At 45.9% G+C, this 16,610-nt stretch overlaps 1 protein-coding gene across 1 annotated transcript in view; it reads right to left on the reverse strand.

Moving 5' to 3' along the window:
* The window catches only part of MAN1C1 (mannosidase alpha class 1C member 1), a 64,802-nt gene that overhangs the window by 16,669 nt on the left and 31,523 nt on the right, over positions 1 to 16,610 (reverse strand). The window contains exons 3-5 of the mRNA XM_086479213.1: positions 4,607 to 4,722; positions 2,392 to 2,472; positions 46 to 140 (exon numbers count right to left, since the gene is read on the reverse strand). Coding sequence (XP_086335339.1) covers positions 46 to 140; positions 2,392 to 2,472; positions 4,607 to 4,722 — 292 coding nt within the window. The remainder of the gene's footprint in view (positions 1 to 45; positions 141 to 2,391; positions 2,473 to 4,606; positions 4,723 to 16,610) is intronic.

Genomic DNA, 16,610 nt, shown 5'->3' on the forward strand with positions numbered 1-16,610 from the left:
ACATTCAGTAACAAAATGACATGCTTGTAAGGATGTGTGTCTTGCCTGCCCAGACTTATGACGCCACGTGGGATACCAGTGGGGGTGTTAAAAGCTGGCAAAAGTTTCTCTCCAAGTTCCAGAGCTTTACTCTTGAACACCTGTTAAAAGAAGAAGAGAGGATAAATATTTGATAGACTGCTCGTGAATACGAGTCACACTGGATCCTTTCAAACCCACTTTTTCAAACACTCCATTATAAAAAACTAAAACTGCTGCACTGTAAGAACGTGCCATTTCAGGTATGCTGCTGCCCTAGTTCCACTGCATGACAGATCTGAACCAAAAGTCATGCTGAACTTTGGTAGATACCGAAGACAATCTGAATGTCCTCTAAAAATCTACACTAAACCAGTCCCAAGTGCCCTGCCAAATCCTCAGCCTGGATGAGAGCAGTCAGAGCTGCAGAGCTCAGAACACCCCAAATACCTCAGCAGCAAATTTCTGTGATCTGAACTGATCCAAAGAGTACTCTTTGGGGACAAATTCTTCCCTTTTCCCAGGGTGGCAGAGGACACAGGGAGGTGAAATGATTGAATTAAAATAAAAAGAAATCTTTCTAGAGTGAAGCATTGTCAGATTTACAGCATGGGTTTGCCTCGTTTTTGTCATCTCCTGTTGTAAAAAACATGATTTCCAACAAACAACCTTTTACTTGCAACTCTTTTCCAGGAGGATTCGTGGTTTCATGGCTAAGCTGCTCCCATTCCATTTGTAATGCCTCAGTTTTGGGCTTTCAAATCAAATTATAGCTTATGGTGACTTGGAGCACAAAGCCACCATACACAATTATTTTGGGACAAACTGATACAAGCTCTAATCTTTGCTCCAGAGATTAGTCCTGATCAAGGGAAGCCTGTAAGTGACTTAAGAGATAAAGCACAAGCCTTTTACCTCTAGCCCCCCTATAGCAGCCCAAGCTGTCATAGCAGTTCTCGGAAAGCAGGAATTTATTGCTCTAAAAATACAGCACTGAGGAAACCTGAGCTCTCCTGTGGGCTTGCAGACCTTTGATACACTCACAAGGAGATAGGGGTTTGGTTCAGAAGGGAAAGCAAGAGACAGGGACTTGATTTTTGCCTTTCAGCTTGGTGACACTGACTGGGTACATGACAGGCACTGCCCTGGCTGCTGAGCATTGCTGCTGACTGCACTTCAAGAGGTCACTGCTGGAGTTTTATGGTTTAATGTAGTTTCTTTTTGCTCTGTTGATTTGAAGCCCGTTGAAGTTGTGACTGAGACAGGCCCTGAGTCGGGGCACTGAGTCTTTGAGTGTTTTCCCTGGGGGGAAATCACAGAGAGAATTCATTCCTGGAACTCATTTAAAATGCAACTAAAGTAACAGAGCTGCTCCTGTGACTCCACAGATCAATGGTGCCACTATGCAGTGATGAGCCATCCCATCCTATTATGGTGGACAGCACCCAGCCAAGGCCAGCGTATGGCACGAGGGCTAAGCTCTCATTTAAGAGCCAGTCTTCCAGTTCCTTCACTCACAAAACTCCCCCTCAAATCAGAGTTCCTGCTCGCTTAAGACTTCCAGGGCAAAGGAATAATCTCTTCATCTCTCTACAGCCAGCTGTAAAATTCCAGTCCAGTCACATTATAAAACAGATTATGGCATTAAGCCCTGGCCTCTGCCGGGCTGGAGAGAAAGAAGGAAAGTGGAAGCGAGAGCCTCCTGCTGTAGCCAGGACTCCTGGGGGATGGGAGCATCCACTGAACGGCTGCTCCACCAGGCTACAGGAGGGGCTGTGACACCCAGCCCACACCTGCTGCGCAAGGGGACATTTTGTGGGGCTGTATCTCTGTCACGACTTGGCAGGATACAGGTACCCTGCCCTGGCAGTTTGCCACCCTCCTTCCATGTACCCCAGGGCACTTTATGTTAGAAATTGCTGCTGCAGAGAGACTGTCCAGCTAGAGTTTGGAGCACTTGCCACTAATCAGTTGCCCTCTTTAGTCCGAGGCAGAATTTGGAACGATGTTTGGTGAAATATGATTATTATTACGAAATCTGCGTATGTTTAGAATACAAAGGAACAAGTGCAGAGACAAAGATCACTGCAAATGGCATTTCACCGGGGAGCAACGTGTCCAACCGAAAACATGTCTTGCTAGAATTGCCCACAGGAGAAAAGATCTTTGCAAATGAGCCATGCACGGTATGTGCAAGGTAATTATGCGCGACTTAATTAAAAGAACATTAGCGGCGTTTTGATATTCATAAAAACGATAGGTTTAGCCTGTTGTTATGGAGGGATTATCTGATGCTCAGAGAAAAACTGCTGGAGAACCTTTTCAGTTCGTTATTGGTGACTGTGTGAGACATGCAGAGCTGCTGAAACAAACCTCTTCTCCAGTTAAGTAGTACGCAGCCAACAGTCCTCCAATGTAGCGGATGTTCACCTCAAACAAGGATGCTTCTCCGTTCTGAAAAGACATAATGATATACTTGACTGCAAACTCGGCACGCACAAATGGCAGCTCAGAGGAACAGATTGTAGGCAGATACTCAAGTCTCCCAGTCCTCACCCACAGTGTAACCCAGCTTTTTGTCTAAGATCTCACAGCACGTTATTCGCTCTACAGTGACAGGGGGAGCCTGAAGGGAAGAGAAACACCCAAACTGCCCATTCATCACCAGCTGACAACATGCAAATCACTTAGAGTAGACGTATGGCCCATCCATCCAGCCTTGTCTTCGGTTATGCCTTGCAAAAAGCTGTGAGCTAGTTTAGGGCACAAATTAGCCCCTTGAAATGTTTTATTTAAAGAGAAAATTGTACAGCCACGTGGAAAAATTACTTTCTCCATTTTCTTGTGAAGAGGGTGCTGCATTAGACAGACGTAATGCACTTCCCGCATTAGGCAGGTATTTTCTGTCATTCAAGGACTCACCCGTTTGCAGGCTCGCAGAGACGACAGCCTACAGGGTGCCTGTCACGGGCACGCTTGGGGAGAGACAAACTGCGTGATGGCCGGGCGCCCCACCACCACAGACAGCAGGCGCAGATGGATATGGTTCACCGCATTGCTCAAGAACCCACTCACCTGGAACAAGTTTTGCTCTACCTACTCAGTTGATGATCAGCAAATGTCAAAACGATTGCATTCAAAATGTGCCTTTAAAATATACATGCTCCTGGCCATTGAATTTGCATGATAAATGATTCCTACCCTCAAGCAAATGCAGAAAGATCTTCCACCAACACAGCACTTTCAGCGAGCAAAGGGGCACATGAACCTCTGCACTAGCCTGCCCTTTCCAAATACCTGCAGGTTACAAACCAGCGCAAGTGCTTTCTTGAGATGATGACTGAAATTGCACGAGACAGATCACGGCACCCAGTTTCAAACAGAGCTCGTGGGCCTTGGAGTCCCTGCCTCACTTTTCTGGACTATTAGAGTTCCCTGTACAGAGCCAATTTTTAATTAATTTCCCTCCTTTTCTCCCTCTGCTGTGCTTTCTGACTCCACCAATCAATCCATAGCATTCATTCTTGTCTTTGCAGATCAATCTATTCTGCAGGCCAAGATTAAAAGCTTTTATGAAATCCAGATAAATTATCTCCCAGTTGATTTTGTCCCTTGTTTATCGATTCAGTAAAGTACTGAGAGCATTCACCAAATTTATCAGATGTGGTCTTCCTTTTATGAATACATGAATGCCAGGCGTGCTCTCCCAAATGATGCTTTTCTATAAAGGCAGCTGCACGCATTGTTCCCATGGGGAGAACCATTTCTCACAACAGACAACTAGACTGGCACTAAAAAAATAAAAAGTTTGAGCTGGACTCTGGTTTTAACATTCTCTGTATGTCACTGATGAGATCCCACCAGCTATCCCACGAGAAATACAAGAGCTGGTTTGGAGACCAACAGTCAGAGCTATGGCAAGGGGCCCCGGCCACAAAGTGAGATAAAGGACAGCATCCTTCATTTGATAGCACTGCAAGGCATGTGTTGCACCCAGAGTCCCAGCTCTAAGAAGTGGCTAGGAAAGCTTCAGGGGTCACAGAGAGCAAGTATCTGTGGCCATTTTCAGAGATGATGCCCTTCCTTCCAAATCTAGGCTCACTGTGTGCTCCCACTCTGCGGCCATGCTGCCCCTGCACAAGTCCCAGCAATGACATATCACAAAGGGCCCAGCTAAGGACATCAGCGTTTTCAATCTTAATCCATACCATGTAAAAAGAAAATTTGTCTTATCACAGGCCGACATTTAACTGTTCTTTGATGAACAAAACTTCCTTTGAGTATTTAATAATTACAGCCGTTTTTATAACCCAGACCGAAACACACAAAACATTAAACACCGAATCTCATTTTCAGCCAGACACTGGGAGCCTGGCTGGAACCCTGTGCCATGTATAGGCAGAAGATGGGGTGAATCATCATAGTAGTCTCTTTGGCCTTAAAAAAAAATAATAAATCACAGCTGAGTGGTTTCTTCCCCCACAGACTTCATAGTTCCCCTCCCCAAATGATTCTTAGAGAAGACTGCAATCAGAACTGGCCAAACACTTTCGGTGACACAGACAGGCATTCCCAGTAACTGACTCACCACATTCAAGTCAAAGCTCTTCTCCACCCACTTCTTTGCTTCTTGGAATTCCTCCTCGAGTTCCATGATGTACAGAGTATCTAAGGCGTCTACCACCGTAGCTCCTCGAAGGCCTCCTACATTGCAAACAGAACAGCGTGATGAACCCCATTCATGGGGTCGCCTTTAGCTCTACGTCAATCTGCAAGAGCTGGGACAGGCAGCAGCTTCCAGTCGCAATACTGGGGATGTCTGGATGGTCCATGGTAGAGGCTGAGATCTTCTAACAGGGCTAGTGAGCTCTGCTACCCAAAATGGGCTGCTTTGGAGAGGCCCAATTTTCAAAGGCCTGACACTTCTGAAAGAATACCCCCAAGGAACAGCTCGAGGTCCACACTTTAAGCCACCAGTCATGGCTGCAAGCCTTGGCCTTGTTTTCCAGTCTTGTCTTGGCCAAAGCGGTTAGGCAATTCCACCCCTAATCTTTGTTCAGCTGTAAACCTAAATTCAGCCACTTTCTAACCCCATTACAAGCAAAACCCTCTTCTAAGCAAGAGAATTGTATTTTTATTGTCCAAGAGCATCCAAGACAGGACTTAGATCATTTGGGACACAAAGTACTTTTGCACCATGCCGTGACCCAGAGTTTCCCACTACCAGCATACACACGAAACACAGCCTCATCTGGCAGCAGAGAAACCAAAACCTGATCTCAATGAATCTTGAGCTGAGTGGGTGACTTGTTAGGGACAGCTCCCTTCCTCTGGCTAACAGAACAGTCCCGTGGGCACACTCACCATTCTCCAGCAGATGGCAATGGGACACATGCAGATGAAGCAAATGCCAACCAAGTACTTGGACCAACTGTGTCATCCAAAATTGCATGCCAAGGGTTGTCTTACGCAAATGGACTACAGGAGAACTTCCAGTGAGACAGAATGACGTGGCATGCCATGTCAAGAAAACCACACAGGGTGTGTAGACAGACCATCTTTTAGCAGTTGAGACTAAACGAAACTTAGAGATGTTAACAAGCCTGGGCTGGGAACATCTCAGTCCCGGGGTTTTATTTCTGTTAGAGTTCCCTAAAATGATTCCTAGCATGGGAAAGCAAAGGGCACGAAACACATTGTGACTCAGACCCCGTATGCTTAAATTACAAAGGCCATCGCTTCCCTGGGTAACTCAGCAAACACGAATCCTCACGTGGAGGATTCCAGCTTGGAATCATCATCAGTCATCCCTCTGCGGATGTACCGCACCAGGGACACAGGCGTGAAGCTGCCTCTCTGTTGCCATCAGCAAGCTGCATGTGCGGGCCCACACACACACGCCCGCTGCTCAGTTGCAGCCACATTCCTACCCACCCCCTGACAGCCAGACCTCTTGGAGTCTCTGGCAGCAACGACGCTTGGATGAGGTTCAGGTTTCATTTCTGCAGGAGAAACTGCTTGTACCGGCTCTGTCCCTATCATCTCCCTTTCCAGTACAACTACAAAGACACACACACTGCTTATGCCCAGGGGTTTTCCTGAGACATATTTCTATTTGGCTCAGGTCAGCTCCTTCTTCTCACTAACAGACTTTAAAATACTACCCCAAATTCCCCCAGCTTTCCCAGCCTTTTATTGCACGCTCAGATTGGCTTGGCACTCTTGTAATACCCTCAGTGTTAGTTCAATTCTAGTTCTGCTTAAGAGAGGAAAACCCAGCTGGATGCACTGTTGAGGAACTACTGCAGAGGGGAGAGGAAGGCAAAGGTGAGCCACGTGTCATGAACCTTAAGATTTTGGTCTTTTCTTGTTAAGGAAAAAAAGCAACCGTGTCTGATGTACATCATACCTTTTCCCCAGAGGAAAAGTACTCAGATCCACCAACTTCATGCAGGGCTCATTTATGCTTTCGGCATTCCTCTCCCGTAAGAAAGGCATCCTGCCTTATTTTGTTGATGTTAGAAGATTGCAGTTTTGACACTTTTCAGCCAGTCAGCACATCATTGCTTTAATGAAAACCCAACCAAGACTTTACTGCTCAACTACAGATTGCTGGCTTTCGGATGCTGTCTGCATCAAAAACAGGGGCTGTGGAAAAGGGAAGAAGGCAGTAGAGACAGCCTCTAGAAATCCATTTATTCCTGCAGGCTTGCAAAATTATCATCTAACTGGAGCTATCTCCGAGAGTGCAATAGATGGAGTCAAACAGCCACTAGATCAACTGGTAAGTTCTAAAAAACAGCTGAGCTGATGTTTGTATGGCATGTTTTCCAAAAGCAGTGACCATGAAAAACAACATCATTGCAGTCAGGGCTGCTTTTATCAACGTTAATGATTCTTCAATATTAACGATTATGTGATTTTACACACTTTCCTATTAGCAAGGAGAGACACACCAGCTCAGAACAACAGGGACACAGGCAAGACATTTTGAAAAGAGAAGGAAGGGCAATGCCGCCGGAGGCACAGCCCATTACTGTGATATTCTGAGAGTAACGCTAACAGGCTCGATTTAATTTGATGATATAATCCACAAAGCCTTTCATAATCTGCAGAGAGACAATGAGAAAAGTTGGATTTGTTCAAACTAAACAGAGACAAAGAGACAATAAAGTTCTCTGAGATGATTAATTGAAGTGAAAAATATTGCTTGAATTGACAGTGTCTTTTACATCTTCAGCAAGTAAGGCCTTTAAATACATGAATTGCATCGGGGATTAGGAACATGCTCAGATCTCCGCTAAAGCATAGCTCGGAGTTGCTTAGCTTTCCACCCCTGTATTTGACACAGTGGAGGGCAAACCTTGCTTCCCTGCTGGTTTGTCTTTATGTCATTTTAAACATTTGTTTTAAATATTCCCCTAAACACCCTGTATCTGAAGAACCTCAGGCTGTGTGTTTTGTACAAGGGTCTTGTCGATGTTTCCTTTCTTCTGCACCAGCTTTGAAGCCATCGCAAAATGCATGGCTGACTTTTTTCCTGCAGCTAACAAAGCCTATCACAACACCAAGGGCTTCCGTGTCAGCTTCCGCCGTCTCATGAGTATGGCAAAAAAAAAAAAAAAAAAAGAACCTCCTTCCCCTCCACAACCATGCAGAGAGCAGACCAGGCAAACTTTGCTCCTGCGTCTCTGACACTTGCCAGGACAGAGAGGACATCTAGGAAGGACACTGACCCCTCTGTGCACACTGGCATGTTACTTCTCCACTACAGGAGCATCTTCATTCCTTCCTGCTCAGACTTTGCTTCATCAGATCATGACAGAGGTCATGATACAATGTCCAATGGCTCTGATTATACTCAACTGTCAAAAGATGGTGCTATACAAACCCTAGCATGTTTATTACAATATATATGCACCCATTTATAAAGGTGGTGGTATTTGCCTGACACGCTGCTTTTGAGAGATGTTAAAAAATAATCACCTTTCCAGATCTACACATTATAATGCGAGGGATATAATCAAAGGGGAAGCAGCTTCAAAAGGAAAAGGCATCAAAACCCACTCTGTCACTTTTGACTCCTGCTGACACTCCCCTCTCTAAATTACTGGTTTCAGCCTCATTGTACTCTCCCTGAGGGAGTTTTAAAGTAGAAACCAAGAAACCCTCAAAAGAAACCCTTCTGAAAGTACCCAGAAATGGTAGCAAAGACTTTTAAGCAGGACTCCATGTCTGAGATTCTACCTGTCTCCACAAATCTAAGGCCCTGCGTGCTATGAAAAGCCCCTCTGATCCTACTGCAAAACTGGCTTGGAGTGGAGATAAACCTTGGTCAGGAGAGGTAAGGTCACTTCACTGATGGCCAAAAGGGAAGGTGTGTCTATTGGGGACAGCTCTGGGATCCACACCATCTCCTACACTGCCCAGTGAGAGCCTGTGGCCATTCTGAATGGGAAAGAGGAACCCTCCACTGGGATCAGTGGGAAGAACTGGGACCTCAGGCAGAATGCAGGGATGCTTGTCTAGAGGCATTTCTAACTGAAGGACCTCATGGCAGCTCTTGTGACAGCAAGTGCAGGGCCTCTGCCTGGAGTTTCATCTGTGAGAGAACAGCAGCGCACCAGAAGCAGCAGCTCATGGTAGCAATACAAAGGTTCATCTCTTCTTGAGCTGAAGGAGGGCCTGTACCACCCCGTCCTAAGTCACAAGTGTATTTGCTCTTTTGTGCACGAGAAGAATGGAGACATCCATGTGGGCAACAAGGCTGCTCTGTTCCTACTTCCACCCACCCAGAAGAACGAGCATCCACCCGCTCGCCTGTGAACACTGCCACAGAAATCACTAACAAACGTTACATTAATTAACATAATTCTTGTGAAAGGTGCTGAATGGAGAACTCGCAGAGAGGAGATGGCATTGTACGCACACCGTATCCCCATGGCCTCAGTGGGAATGTGCTTTAATGCCATCCTGGAGGAACAAGACCAGTCAAGCAATACAGTCTCAGAAGGGCCTTCAGGGGAATTAATGGCAGCGCTGTCTCTAAAAGCCACAGATAAAGCCTGTAACAACTCGTCTAGTCTGGAGAGATACTCTGAAGAGAAGGGCTCATCCTCTTCTCCTGTCCCTGACTTGGCCCTGCTGCCTGCTAGCTTAGGGGTTTGTTAAAGCCACTTGCAGCAAGAGTTTATAAGACAAAACACAATTTCGAAGGCTCATCAGGAGGTTTAAAGTGTGTTCACTGGGCCAGAGGGGGAACGCTTTGGAAGACATATGCCAGTCTCAACAACCAAAGGGACTAACAGATACAAAAGCCTGCCAGGCTCCTCCTGCAAGGCAAGGGGCAGCTCTCTCTGAACCCACTGCAGAGCGCAGGGCAGAAGAGAAGAGCTGCCACCGCAGCCTGGAGATCTTCCGACTCCAACACAAAGATCTGTATGGACTGCGAGCCCACGGACCACGGCCAAGAAGTGACAGACATGTGGTCCTGATCACAAGCTGAGCAAGGACTGTAAAGGGTGAGAAGCTCCAAGTCAGGTGAGTGAGGAACCTACGAGTAAACAGATGGGGGCCCCTGGCACACGCACAAGATTCACCCATTTGCACATGTGCCAGGCCTTGCTGTCCTTCAGCGTCCCAGCAAGCCACTGTGTGGAGGAGAAAAAGGAACAGCTCTCTTCTCAACATATAGTTTAAAGAGAGGCCATGAGGGCTGATCAAAGGTGGAGACTATCTACTCTACCACCTGCCAAACATGTAAAGGCTAATTAAGGCTTGAAAAGCACTGCAAAGCACCAAGCAGGGACTAAGTATAACCGTGGTAACAATCACAACGGCTGCTGCATCTGTGAACTTCCTTTTAGCCACCCATTATCTGCAAATCAAACCCACCAATTTAGGCAGAAACAGGCCAATCAAACACACCAGCATCAGGTACACAACAGAAACTGCACGTTTGATCTTTAGTAGAGCAGTAAGAGTTTACATCTGACTTGCCAAAGCTTTCATGAGCCACCAAATCCTCGTGTGAAATTCAACCGATGTGAACACCTTGCATCTGCTCACGCTTACAACCCAGGCTTGCCTGGGAATACCAAGGGATGGCCACATGTTGTATCAGGCTACAACATTGATCCAGCACAGCACAGTTAGCTCCCTCATTAAAAAGGGCCCAGAGGACAGGATTACATTTTTTAGGAAGCAAGATGATCTATTGAGCAAAAGACGAAGTCTTTGCACCAAAGAATTGCCTTTTATCAGGAGACCATGACATTATCCTGCGTTAGGTCTCCTTCAGTCTCTGTGGGAGCTACACAGAACAGAAGACAGTCACGTCAGAGAAAGCCACAACTTTTCACGTGGTTTCTTGCAGCCAAGGTCGAAACCTCCAGCTTGAAAGACCCTGTGCCTCCACCCTCTGCACCCTGCAGGCAGACAATAGCAAGCTGAGATGCACAGTACTGAGTAGATTTCTCTTAACAGCAACTACATGACTGAAGAGCGAGCAGGGACTGAAGGAAAGGACAAAAATTAGGAAAGGAAAGGGAAAAGGGACAGAACCAGACTGTGAAGAAAGAAAAATGAAAAACAGAGAGACTGCAGAGCACTTGCAAGAGCATCCAGGATATTTTCAATGTGTTCCCTTGGCACCAGAAAATAAATTGCGTCTTTCGCTGTGCTCAGAAAATGGTTTGTCTTCCCCTGCTCTGCTCCTGCTCTATCAGTTCAAACTGCTACAGTGCTGCCCATAACCACGGAAACCTATCGGCCTGCTGGGCCGTGCAGCCTGAGCCTCATGCCATCTTTTCAGCCCATTCAGCTGCCATTGAAACGAAGCCCCATCACACTCCTTCCAGCGGGAACAAGGCTTGGGGTCTGTCAGCTGCTCTAATAAGGTGTCAGTGACTCACTGACAAGAGAAGAGACAATAGTTAGGCAACAGAGTGACTCACTGGTAACAAGGCACGATTCATTTACCTTCATCCTACCTCAAAGGTTTTATCAAGTAGGATGCAGAACAGCAGGCCCAAAGAGACGGGACAGCCAGTACAGCAGCTTGTATTTCAGGAGCAGTCTCCAGAATCTCATGTAACGACCCCCTTGCATGCTCTCCAGACCAGCTCACACAGCTGAACCAAGCCCTTGCTCCTCCTTCTGGCTTTTCCAGCTCCATTCCTACAAAGTCCAACCAGCTCTCCTACCTGATGGGTCTCATTTCTTGTGATCAAAGAGTGCCCCTTTGTCAAATCAGTTTTGTGTTGGTTTGGGGCTTTCGTTTTGGTTTGGTTTGGTTTTTTTGCGAGATGTTACTCAGGCTCTAGGAAGGAATTTTGGCCAAAATGAAATACCTCCTTGGGGTGAGGTATTTACAGGCTGGGGATCTACCTGTTCAAGTCCTTTTGCTACCAGACTTAGCATACAGACCTGCACCTGCTTCTCCCAGTGGCTAAACAAGTGGCCTAACCCCAGGACATGCTCAGTCTCCATAGTTTAGCAAATGTTTGATTTTCTAAACAAAGTGGAGCAGCTGCGATGGGAGGGACAGAGAGAGTCGCCTTCTCTCACTCCCCTCTTCCCAAAATAGCCAACTTGGAGTATCACAGGCCAGATATGAGACTTGAAGGGCTCCCAGCTGCAAGTCTGTCCCTTGAGAGTCTTTTAAAAAGCTGTAAAAGTGATGCTTCAGCAAATGAGTAGCTAAGAGTGGGGTCTTTAAGAGCCCTCTTCTTCAGGAAGGAGAAACGCCTTTTACCAATGGCTCTGCCTAACTCCCACAGCCACTCGGTGTCTGGGGAGCCACTAAGCACGATGGCTTGCAGGTGTGTGATCGAAAGTGCGGCTGCCCTCCTGCAAAACCAAAATGGCACACACGTCACATGCAACGAGGCAGTCTCCCTGTCTCAACTCTCACCAGCTTTGCTGTCTAGATGTAAGGAATAATGGCGAACTTCGTGTGTGCCTAGATGCACTGCCTTTGCAGCATTGGAAATGGTGCAAGGATTCGCAAGCAGCAGGAGACAGAATTATCTTCACCAGCTTTTCAACATCATCTCCCTGATGTCAGGGTTTAGCTCGAAGAAAATTCTTCTTTGTGCCATATCACCTGCATTTAGAGAGCCATGTACCCCTGCTGTTGCTACTACACTGCTGTTATGAATTGTCTGTCACAGAGCTGGATGGAAGCCCAAACCAACCTCACCAACACACCTATTCAGCAGGCAGTGCCAAAGCACTACAGCAAGCAAAGACGTTAAGGAATATCATCTGTAATGTCACGAAGACTAAGACCCAGGGGGCCTGGTCCTGCCATTTGGCAAACAATCCTTTATGAAGTTTCCCAGTGAAGAGAAACCAAATCCTTCATTTTCAACAAAGCCATTTAAAGAAATCTGTACAGTAATGCATTGTGCCAATGCTTAAAATGAACAGCACAAGTCATTAGGAAGCTATCATACTTAATCTTGCATATAGCAGGACTGTTTAAATGCTACAGAACAGAGAGTTTCAAATAGGTTTTTGCTAACTTTAATAATCGAGTTTACAACTGAAAGGCAAGAGCAAAAGGGGGAGGAATTTAGATCAGCGCAATGTAAACCTAGATCAAAAATGAAAGGTCTTGACTCCCACTGTTCTTATGTCAAATCATATTTGTCAAAACAAAAATTAGTGCTGAAATCTTGTTTGGAATAAAAATTAGGATGCAGTTTCCATGAAACATGATGAACTTGTTAACTGTTGAGGCACAAAAGACTCCAGTTGTTACTGGTTATTTATCTTCACCTCTTGGGGTGCAGGCGATGCAGGGCAAAACAAGAACTGAAAACAGTGAGATTCCTTCTTCTGGTTATGCTGGTACCAAAGGCTTCAAAAGACTGAACTGGCTTTGATTAAAATCAGCGCCTTGTTAAAACAGGAGTTTGAAAAGCGACCATCTCTGAGTGCTGCTTTTCTTGTTCTCTTCGGTTCTTTTTCTCATTGATAGTGCTTGGAGACCAGACTGAACTTTTGACATTTATCCAGAGATTTGTGCGAGAAGTCTGGGAGCTGGCTGAGACCACGTCACCAGACAGCTTCTGGGTGGTGGCATACTGTCGAATTCTGGGGGAAATCTACACAGAGACTTTTTACACAGCTCAGGATTATCTTGGCAACAAAGTAAACTGTGAAAGTCAGCGCAGGGTTTCTTGGAAAATCTGCTTTGCAGTAAAAATTTGCCAGTCCTCTCTGCAGAATGCTCTGGGTCAGGCAGAACAAGTGGTTGAAAGCCTGGATCCCCTGAGCCAGGATCTGGGTTTAGGCCAGAACTCCCTGCCTGCTCTGGGCCTTAGCTTCTTCTGCCAGCAAAAAAGCAGGAGGCATTTTCCTCCAAATTTTAAAAGAAAAAGAGTTTCAATAAAGATAACGTGCTGGTAAGAGAAACAAAAACATTAAAAAATCAATACTCGGCTGCAGCACGCTGACCAAAGTTTTAGCTTGTTCTACTCAGTACCAGTTACAGCAAGACAAGAAACAAGAGTCAACAGACAGCGAGGCACACGCTACCCCTCTGCCACTAAGCAAACAGCCCCTTGTGTACTGCCCTGTTCCCCAGACAGCTGCTGTCTCGCCATCTCTGTTGATCACATTAGTTTTTCCACCGTCATCTGACCTGGAGTTTCTGTCTCTGTTCATCCTAAGCACCTTGCACCAGCCATTCATCTTCCCTCTGGAATGGCATTGCTGGCCACGCAAAACCACTCCCGCCAGCTCATTTTTTAACTTTTCCTTTCCTAATTGTCCTCCTGCATGGAAACCTTGCACTAGGGATGAGTACTGGAAGATACACTCCGGTTCCAGAAGATATCCTCAAGTAGAAAGACAATCTGCTCACATTACAAGTAGGATCAAGTCTGTTGTCTGTGATGTCTAGGACAGGGCTGGTACTATTTGTTCAGTTTACACAAATTACACAGAAAATCCAAATGAAAGTAGGAAATGGGTTACAGGCCTTTTCAGGAAGAAAGACAATTTCTCAGTTAAGTCTTCACAATTGTCTCATTACAACCTGGTCCTTCAGCTGCCTATGAACAGGACCTGCATACCGCAGATGAAGCTTGCAAAGCCAGTGACACCAGACCTGAGTTACATCTTTGCCACTGTGTCTTATTTATTGAGGTTTTTGTCTGTGAACCTGATAGCTGTAACACAGAGTAACTTCATTCCCTTTATTTAAGGTAAACTAAACAAATTGCATCTGAGCAACAAGGTAGCAGCAGAGAGAGATAAAGGGGACAAAAAAATAGTCCAAGAATTAGAAAAGATCTATTTCTTTTTTTATCAGCACATTCTCCTGCAGACTAAAAAAAAAAAAAAAAAAGTCCATTAGCTTTTGAGCAACCTCATTTTTCTTTGCTTTCCAAATAAACCACTGCACCTACACTTCAGGGACTTCATCAGAAAACACTTCATATCCAAGGTTATTTTCCCGTCTTCTTCATATTAATCTTCCTCTCTAGATACTGGTCAAAAGGTCACACTCCAAGTACTCCCCACCCCACACATGCTCCCTTGGTGTACAGAGCAGGGGGTGACTACGCAGAAGAGCAGAACCCACCTTGCAGAGCCCTGGGCCTCCAGTGCCTCACAGGCAGCTCTGTCCTCTGCTGCCCTGCCAACCTCAGCTGTGAGAGCCATCGATGGAGGTCTTGGGGCACCACGTTGGGCACTGCCCTGCCTCCCAGCTCACTAACCACACTAGCTCTGGTTAGCTTCAGATTCTGCCTCGCCCTGGTGCTCGTCCTTACCTGCAGCAGGGGCAACAGACATGGTGGGGACTGTGCCAATGCCCCCCAGATCCTGACAAACCAGTCTCCATCACCCCAAGACATGAACCACCCTTGATTTCAGTTTGTGTTGATGTGCCACGCCTGATCTCTTCCAGTTCATGATTCCTGATAGATTTAGCTCTGGTACCTGACAGAACGATGACCCTGCTTTGTAGGCTACCTACCGGCTACTAATCTCTTCAGCTATCAATTCTCTGATCCTGGAGATGCTAATTTTCTTGCAGTTCTGGCAGAAATACTTAGTGGATCCATCAGAAACCCATGCGTTCTACTACATGCAGGGCACCATTTTGACAATGCCGAAATTACTGCCACTCCATAAGCTTCATACCTAAATCAAATCAAAACCTAGTCCTATACACTGTAGGGTGGATATCACCACACTTGTCCCAACTAAGGAAAGGTCAAAGTGCTGATCATTTCCTGAAAAGATGCTTAGAAACAGGAGAGCAAGTAATCCTGGAGCACATGGCTTGGAAGCAGAGCCTGTTGTACAGCAGACTGTGCAAAGAGACTAAAAGGTAACACCGTCTGCCAAACAAGCATGACCCACCTCCCACCTAAAAGCAAGGAATTTTGAAGACTGGCAGTAGGGAGATCACCCAAACATCTGGCCCACAAGATAGCTCAGTCTGGTTCTCGCTGTTAACAGGAGCGATCTTCCGGGAAGTGACAATGAATCACAGTTCCACCTGCACTACATAATGGGTGTTAGCATATGTGCTGCACAGTTTCTAGGTAAATCTGGCATCACAGAGAAGCATCTTGAAGAGCTGGCTTTTAGGCTGCTATGATCAAATTTAATACAGAATGTGTTCCAGCTGGGGAAGAAATGGCTTTTTTTGGATTACAAACCACTCATGTTTTTCAAATATCAATTTCCCCTGAAGAATTAAGTCTATCATTCAAACTGAACTAGCAGTGGCAGCTCTCCCCTGAACAAGTGATGGGTGAGAAAGAGAGAGCTAATGCTCATTTAGGAATTTAGGCAGAGTAGACTGTGCTTGGAGGAGATCAGGCTGGTGGGAACAGGTTAGCAATATTCTTACTATGCACTGGGAAAAAAAAAGAAAAGAAAAGAAAGGTGTTCAGCATGGAAATGAATTGCTTGTCACAGTAACAGCCCTTCGCATAGTTACTTCCTTCAGTGGAAGATATATGGTAAGCACCCATCGCCAACTGATTCTTAAGTATTTAATACTTGGCAGCATCTCCCCAGTTTAATCCTCTTTTCCCCAGTTTCTCCAACCACCTTTCATCATTTAGCAATCCTCCAACAACAGGCACTGTCCTGTCACTGCACGACTCCAAACCTCCTGGAGCTCAAATCAAACTGTTTCTAAGCATCACAGAGGAGGAAGCGGTTTGACTGAGCCTCAGGAACACAATCCTTGATACAGGAGAGATACTGCAAATCCACTCTCCACGTGTATGCAATCCGTTTCCCATGACACACAGATTCTATTGCAGGCAGACTATGTCAGCTATGGAGAGCTCAGCAGAAAATTGAAAGCAATAATCATTCAAATGCTCCTTCGGGAAAGAGGTTTTCTCCTTTGTTTGGGCAACAGGGCTCAGATGTCAGTGAAGCAGAGGTAATTACTTCTGGCAAAGATAGGTAATTTGACAAGCAAGGAGTAATTCTGGGAGGAACAGTTCAAGAAGGTTAAGCAGAAGACAACAGTAGCAATACTGGTGGGGCAAAATACTGCTGGTCTCTCCTCTTTTGGATGTTTGAAATTAATTTTAGACTGGTTAAAGGTA

This window comes from Leptosomus discolor, chromosome Z, assembly GCF_034619465.1.
Source record: "Leptosomus discolor isolate bLepDis1 chromosome Z, bLepDis1.hap2, whole genome shotgun sequence".
Lineage (NCBI taxonomy): Eukaryota > Metazoa > Chordata > Aves > Leptosomiformes > Leptosomidae > Leptosomus > Leptosomus discolor.